The sequence below is a fragment of the Maylandia zebra genome, linkage group LG7 (genome assembly GCF_041146795.1).
Source record: "Maylandia zebra isolate NMK-2024a linkage group LG7, Mzebra_GT3a, whole genome shotgun sequence".
NCBI lineage: Eukaryota > Metazoa > Chordata > Actinopteri > Cichliformes > Cichlidae > Maylandia > Maylandia zebra.
The window spans coordinates 50,838,264-50,845,953 of record NC_135173.1 but is presented as its reverse complement, the minus strand read 5'-3'; the positions used below and the strand labels follow the sequence as shown (position 1 = coordinate 50,845,953).

Sequence of the window (7,690 nt, the reverse complement as noted above, 5' to 3'; positions counted from 1 at the left end):
TAATCACTTTCAGCTGCTTCACCAAATTAGACTGAAGGAACAGTTGGAGCAGATATGGAAGGAAATTTCAATGTGATCCCAGTGGTACAAGGAGCATTAGGACCTTTAACCCCAAAACTGGAAAAGTGGTTTCAGGAAATTCAAAGCACAACATGGTAAATGGTCTGTATTTGTATAGCGCTTTAGTCCCTAAGGACCCCAAAGCGCTTTACACATCCAGTCATCCACCCATTCACACACACACATTCACACACTGTTGATGGCAAGCTACATCACCAACATCAGAGGTCTCAGTCAAGAACAGTGCAGTGCTAATAATGGCTAAGATACTGCGCAGGACCCTCAAACTCCCAGAGCTCGAGGATCATATATATGAAGCTAAATTCCATCTTATTTTTTAACAATTATATTTTTTTGTCAATTTTAGGTTATTCACTAGAATTTGGAATCACAAATGTGTCTTTTTCTAATTTTGACGTTTCATTTGACCTTTGTCTTTTATTAGGTGTTTCTAGGAAGCACTTTGGAACACTGGCTTTGAAAAGTAACGGTTTTTTAAATGGTTTAAACCAGGAAATGTGTCTGATATCACACATATTTCCTGGTTTAAACCATTTAAAAAACATATGCAAGCATATGCATATGCAAGCTTTTATTCTTAACAACTTTTAAGAGCAACCTACTTTGCTCTGTAGGCCAGACAAGTGGAATTCCCCTTTTTGTCAGTGTAAAAAAGTTCAATTACTCATTTAATCCTTGAGATATCGTAACATAAGAAAAAGAAGTCCAAGCAAGCATTGGTTTAAAAAGTCACCTAGATAATGGAAAAAAAAAGCTATCCATTTTAGTTTAATTTTTGCCTCAGCCTGTAGTTAGGCTGTCTTCCCACAACTGTAGTGGAAAGTAAGGCATGTTTATGGAAAGTAGTCCAGCAGCCTTTAGCTCACGGTTTAATTAAATAGAAACAAATTTCTTTGGGTTAACCACTTCCAGCTCACTGCGGAAACTATCTTATCTGCCCTTGAGCAAGGTGAAGGGCTTTTGACATAAAGCAGTAGCCGGAAGTGTTGCGCGTGTATATGAGTGAAATGATATCCATCTGGCTCTGAGCTTTTTGAATCAGAGCACGAGAAAGTGGACGACTTATTGACTCGCCACGTTTTCTGGTGTCACAGATAGCGCTCAGATTACACATAACCACCTTCAGTCACATAGAGTGAAACCGCGTTTCAGTTTTGGAGCAGTTGCGCTAACAGTGATACGTTTAGGGTTGCTCAGCATGTGGTGGTGCGTTCACGGGGCGTACGCCCGCGCACACACCCTTGCTGGCTCGTAAACCGTATCAACCAATCGGCGCTCCCTCGTGAGGAGGGAGGGAGTTTTTACAGCCTGCTACAAATACTCGTGGCACATGTTTTATTTTAAGGTCGCCGCTTCAGACCGACTGAGAGGAATGGGGACCTCGTGGTAGTCAATAAATAAAACTTTCACTATCACCAGCAAGTCACAAAAAACTTCCTCGCAGCTCTCTGTAATTTTGGAAAACTAAACGCTCAGCACCTTTGAGATATAGCCGTGAAGAAACTTTTCTGCAACTTTTTTCAGTAAGCCAAAGAGGGGAAAAAATTCTGTGTCTGCAGTGGGGAAACGTGGGGACATTAAAGTGTCCATCCATCCATCCATCCATTCATCCTTCAAGAGTCCCGCTCGCATCTCTCTCTTCCTGCCACTTGCCAACATGACACGGAGATCGTGTACCATTTACGTGGTTGGGATCACCTGCGCCGTCCTGCTCGCGGTTGGGATTGGCTTGTTTGCAGGGCAAGTTTTCCGCACATTAATGAACAACCGCCTGAAAAAGGTAAAGGGAAAACACACACACCGTTATATTCTTCTACCTTTTAAAGCTCACGTGCATGCATGGCTGCTTGAATGAGTGATGACGTGCATTTTCCCCCCTGTGAATGGGCTAATTGTTTACAAGGAGAGTGTTGAGAATGATGAACACTAAAATTATGCCATTGTCTGTGTGCCTGTGTGTGAGACCCTTACTCATTTGCATACCCTCCAATTCTCTTCACACTTTCCAACATGAGCTGTTTTTTCCTGTTGGTTTTATTGCATTCATTGTTTTATTGGTCATTAAAATAAAGTAATGATTTATTTATCCACATCAGAAACCTAAGTGGATTGCGCTGAATAGAAACAAGAGTAAAATAGTTGTTCAGCGACTGTTCAAACAGACAGTGATGGGCTATGTGTCTCAGAAGGAGTGGCCGCGTGAGGTGGAGGGGGATGGGCCAAAAATGGGCTGTTATGGGTTAAGTAGCCTGTACTATGCAATCAGCACTTTCTCTTCTCTACAGTTACATAGCCTCAGTCCCAGTTCCATGAGCACACACATGACTATAAATACTTCTTCCTAGGAAATGACTGATCTAAAGAAATTCCTATTGATCTCTTATATTGTGATATGTATATCTTGTCCCAACAAGTCACTCCTCTTGTGCAAACAAGTTACTTTCTTGTCCACACAAGATAAGAAGTCAACTTAAACGTAACAACATAACTTTTCATTGACTTTAAATTAAGTGTAACAAGTTAAGATGCCGCAGCCACTCTAAACTAAAATATTAGCTGTGTAAACTCTGTTTCAACATCCCACACCAGTGCAATGGGTAAGATAGAGCAAGTTTGGATAACTTGCAATTAATATGCTAATATGGAACTGCCATGCAAAGCTAATGGACGTCATGGCGCTAATTCTTCAGAATTAGTTATGTGCTGTGGACTGGCCTACAAAGTTTTACTATCCGCCTTTGTGTGTTTGCCGAGTAAAATCAGTCCCACCTTTGGCCATCAACGACTGTTGCCAGTGATGATTAATGCCCTTAGTGGGGATATTAAAGATTAAATTAGTAATATGTGGAAAAATAATAATGAATACCTTTTGTAGTTCCCGGTATCATTTTTAGCGTTCTGTTTTTAATGTTAAATCTTCCTACTTTGTTTGTCATGGCAGTGACAAATGTGGAATTCATGGAGTTGGTTCTGATATTAGCTAATCTAACTATGCTAACTACAGTTTACGCTGGTCAAAAAAGTTAAAGGAAAATGTTTAAGTCAGAGTATAGCAATCAGTTAAGTAGCAAAGGGGGTTGTTAATCAGTTTCAGCTGCTTTGGTGTTCATGAAATTAACAACAGATGCACTAGAGGGGTAACAATGAGACAACCTCCAAAACAGGAATGGTTTCACACGTGGAGGAAACAGACATTTACCTCCTCATCTTTTCTGACAGTTTTTTCACTACTTTGGCATTTGGCTAGAGTCAGTGTCACTACTGGTAGCTTGAGGTGATATGATGACCCTACAGATGTTGCACAGCTAGTCAAACTCCTCCAGGATGGCACATCAATACGTACCATTGCCAGAAGGTTTGCTGTGTCTCCCAGCACACTCTCAAGAGCATTAGGAGTAGGAGATTCCAGGAGACAGGCTGTTACTGTAGGAGAGAGAGCTTGAATCTAGATAAGCTGGAAGGTCCTTAACCCATCAGCAGGACCAGTATCTGCTCCTTCGTGCAAGGAGGGACAGTTTCAGCACTGCCAGATTACCTACAATATGACCACCAGCAGGCCACTGGTGTGACTGTCTCTGACAAAACAATCAGCAACAGACTTTATGAAGGTGGGTCCTTTTAGTGGGTCCTGTGCTCACCACCTGGCACTGTGGTGCCTGATCATTACCAGAATTGGCAGGTCCATCACTGGTACTGTCTGATTTCCACAGTTGAGAGCAGGTTCACCTTCAGTACATGTGAGAAGGAGGAGAAGCTGCACAGAACATTCAGCATCTCTAGTTTGGTGGTGGGATAGTTATGGTCTGGGGAGACATATCCATGGGGGGAAGTGTTACATAATTAATTTACTTATTTATAGAACTTTCTATAAATGCAGTGTATGTGTTGTCAGTGCTGAGAGGACGTTTTCCACCTGTGTTTGAGGGTTCCTGTGAAGTTTAATAAACTCCTTGCTATCTAAAATATAATGGGACACTGGAGTATATTCTCGAGCATCTCACACTTCTGATAATCAGCTGTCTGCTTGACGTTTATTCAGCTGTGTAAAAAATATAACTTTGATCTCAGCCAAACCGATTTACTCAGGAACAAATAAAATACAAAAAAAAAGCCAAACAATAACATTTTTAAGTTATCTAAGTGACTTATATATGTTTAACCTGAGTAGCGAAAGACGGCGGTGGGTTTGAAAACGATTTGCACCGAGTCCGGTGTTCTCACGGGCTCTAGTGAGCCTTGCCCCCGGCTAGCTATCGAGCTAGTGGGTAACAGACGTCTCCGAAAACGTCAGAGCACTTTTGAAAATATGTGGTGTCTTGATAAACTGAGCAGATATTTGAGGCTTACACAGCTACATTCTCGCCTAAAAATATGTTAAAAGTTTATTTTGTGACCCAGAAAGAATAATAAGAGTATTATTAAAACTAACTAGCTGCCGCCATTGGCTGTATCCCAATTCAGGGTCTGCAGCCTTAAAGTACGCATTTCAAGGCCGATTACGTCACAGCAGCGCGCCGAAGGCTGTCCCAATTCAAAGGCTGCTCGAAATGCGGCCCTGAAATGCGTCCTTCATTTCCCCGAATTTTAAGGCTGTGGCAGTGTAGACTTCATGGCCCAGAATGCATAGCGCGGCGGTGGGTGTGGATAATTTTGCCGAAAAAAAACGGCGGATGAGGGGCGCCCGAAGAGTAAACTTTAAGTAAGTATTGAATATTATGTCACTTATTTATGTGCAAATGTTTAATAACGACGAACATTAAAACATTACTGTTGGCCACATGTTGGCAAAGTTATGTGACATTAGTGACGTTTGTACTAACTTGGTTTTATAGCCTTTACTTTAAAATATACACCGTTCAATAGCTGAGCTTAATCTTACAGAGAATGATCAAAGCTCATGTAGAAACAAACAAACAAATGAACAAAAGATTTTCTCCTTCATTTCTGTCAAACAAAGCTGTATGACATGTTTCCAGTTGTTAGTATCATGGTTGCTAGGCAACCTGGACAGCGCAACAGAGGCTAGACCGTCCCATTTCACAAGCCTCGCACTTCCGGCCTTAGCGGTCTTTGAGTACGCGGCCCTTGAGGATCGTTGAGGCTGCGTACTTTAAGGCTGCAGACCCTGAATTGGGATACAGCCATTGTTGGAAACTGAGCTGGGCTGCGCTATGAATTCTGGGACAGAGCTACTTCTTCTTCTTCGGGGTTTAAGGGCAGCTGGCATCCTTGTACATGCAGTGCTGCCATCTTCTGTTTCAGTTTGTTATTACACTCTTAAATCCTACTACTCATTCCTGCGTCTTTTGGGATCTTACAAAGCTTCAAACGACGCGTCGACGATTTTGATAGTCGACGTAATCGTGACTAGTCGACTAATCATGGTAGCCCTAATGCTTTTTTACTGTTGCTTATGGGAAACTCATACTTAGAGCAATGTTAACATCAAAATTGTCACCCACACAGACCCCAGTCAAGTCATCCCGTTTCAAGAGTTTTGTGGGTTTAGAGGATTCTCAGATGGATTATCTTGAGAACCAAAGGTGAAAAGGTCAGAGGGACACAACTACAAATAAACACACTGTCAGGGCGTCGTGCATTCAGTGAATTTATGCTTATTCAGTGAATTTATGCTTATTCAGCTGCCAGTCATAGTTCCTAGAAAAGAAAATCAGAATTAGCAGGTCATGCTTTTAAAAATAATCTGTATTGGCCAAGAACAGTGCCATCTGTGCATCTTCAAAAGAAAGTTTGCATTCTCAACATGTAGAATAGCTACTGTTTTCACTTCCTTTAACTCTTGTTTTTTAGCCATTGTGTTTCGTAGTACATTGAACAATGGTCTTTGATTTCTAAATGTTTTAATTAATTAAAGCTAACTGAAGCGCTTAGTCTTGCTGCATAAACTTAAAAATGGGTCAGAAACTTATCAAATTGGACGGGTGCATTGAATGCAACAGTTTTGCGATCAATGTTTGATCCAGCATCTGCCCAACATTGAAAACATTTGTAGTAATGTTCATCATATCTTTAGTCACTGAGGTCCAGACATTTCGATGATTTCCAACATTTCAGATGGTAGAAAGTAGTGGAGCTTTCCCAAAAGGTTCACTTTTCCTTAATAATAGTGCGGACATGAAAGACCCATTGGCCCACAGTCAGTATTCTCATATGGCACACCTTCATGCTTGTTTTCATATCAAGACTTCATAACAGGTATCAGATTATTCTTCGCAGACTTTAGAGGTCGACAACCATATGCAAGACTTTCTATTGATGATGTGAAAATTTTCATTTTCTTTGACCGTTAGGCTTGGTGTGGAAACAGTATGTTTGCACTGAAGCACCGCAGCAATTTCCTAATTTTGTAAACCCGCTCAACATTTGGCAATAAAACCCTTTCTGATTCTGATTCTGAAAATGGAGAAAAAAACAAAAAGGTAATGAGCTGAAGATGAGCTTCTGCAGTTAGTATATTTTGATCACAGATGTCACAGAACTGATTAATGTCATTAAATTATTTTCACACTTGAACAAGAAAGTTGTCAGAATTTTTAGTCGTCTGTAACAGAATAGTCTTTAGTCGCTAAATAACACAATTATGTGACATTTATATTAATCAGTAGCACGTCACTTACAGTGATAAATATACTTTTGACTCAAAGTCTGGAGCCTTAAGAAAATCTCTATGTAAGTGGATTGCACAGTAGCTCTTTCTAAAAGAGGTTTAGGTACTTTAATGCCCATTAGTAAAACTCAAGTACAGTCAGTTTCTAGTCCAGAACAAAACAAGAACATACAGGCCATTAAGTTATTGAGGTCAAGAGACAAGGTGGAGGGTTGGTGGTTACCGTTATTCTGAAGAGGGGGGTCTGGGGGTCCTACTACATGCCTTGTAGTTAGGGCTGCCACAAACGATTATTTTGATAGTCGACTAGTCACCGATTATTTTTGCGATTAGTCGACTAATCAGATCATGCATCCATTGGACTTACAGCATACAGCTTATTGCACCAGCAGCATCTGCTCTTATATAACTATCATTAGCTTACAGCTTTAAGTGTTTCAGGTCTGTGGTAACTAAAAATAAAGACAAGATGATAGTTTATTAAATTTTAATGGAATTTGCAGATTGTTTCAGTGAAGTTTAATAAACTCCTTGCTATCTAAAATATAACGGGACACCGGAGTAAATTCTCGAGCATCTCACACTTCTGATAATCAGCTGTCTGCTTGACGTTTATTCAGCTGTGCAAAAACTATAACTTTAATCTCAGCCAAACCGATTTACTCAGGAACAAATAAAATACTAAAAAAAGCCAAACAATAACATTTTTAAGTTATCTAAGTGACTTATATATGTTTAACCTGAGTAGCGAAAGACGGCGGTGGGTTTGAAAACGATTTGCACCGAGTCCGGTGTTCTCACGGCGCTAGTGAGCCTTGCCCCCGGCTCGCTAACGAGCTAGTGGGGTAACAGGCGTCGGAGCGATTTTGATAATATGTGGTGTCCTGATAAACTGAGCAGATATTTGAGGCTTACACAGCTACATTCTCGCCTGAAAATATGTTAAACGTTTATTTTGTGACCCAGAAAGAATAATAAGAG

The 7,690-nt window shown here is 40.6% G+C and overlaps 1 protein-coding gene across 2 annotated transcripts in view; it reads left to right on the top strand.

Annotated features, from left to right (window-relative positions):
• The first annotated feature begins 1,407 nt into the window (after positions 1–1,407).
• LOC101466881 (lysosome membrane protein 2) overlaps positions 1,408–7,690 on the top strand; it is a 32,826-nt gene continuing 26,543 nt past the window's right edge. For both annotated transcript variants that reach the window (XM_004549706.6, XM_004549705.6), the window contains exon 1: positions 1,408–1,861. In XM_004549706.6, coding sequence (XP_004549763.1) covers positions 1,739–1,861 — 123 coding nt within the window. In that variant the 5' untranslated portion in view covers positions 1,408–1,738. The remainder of the gene's footprint in view (positions 1,862–7,690) is intronic.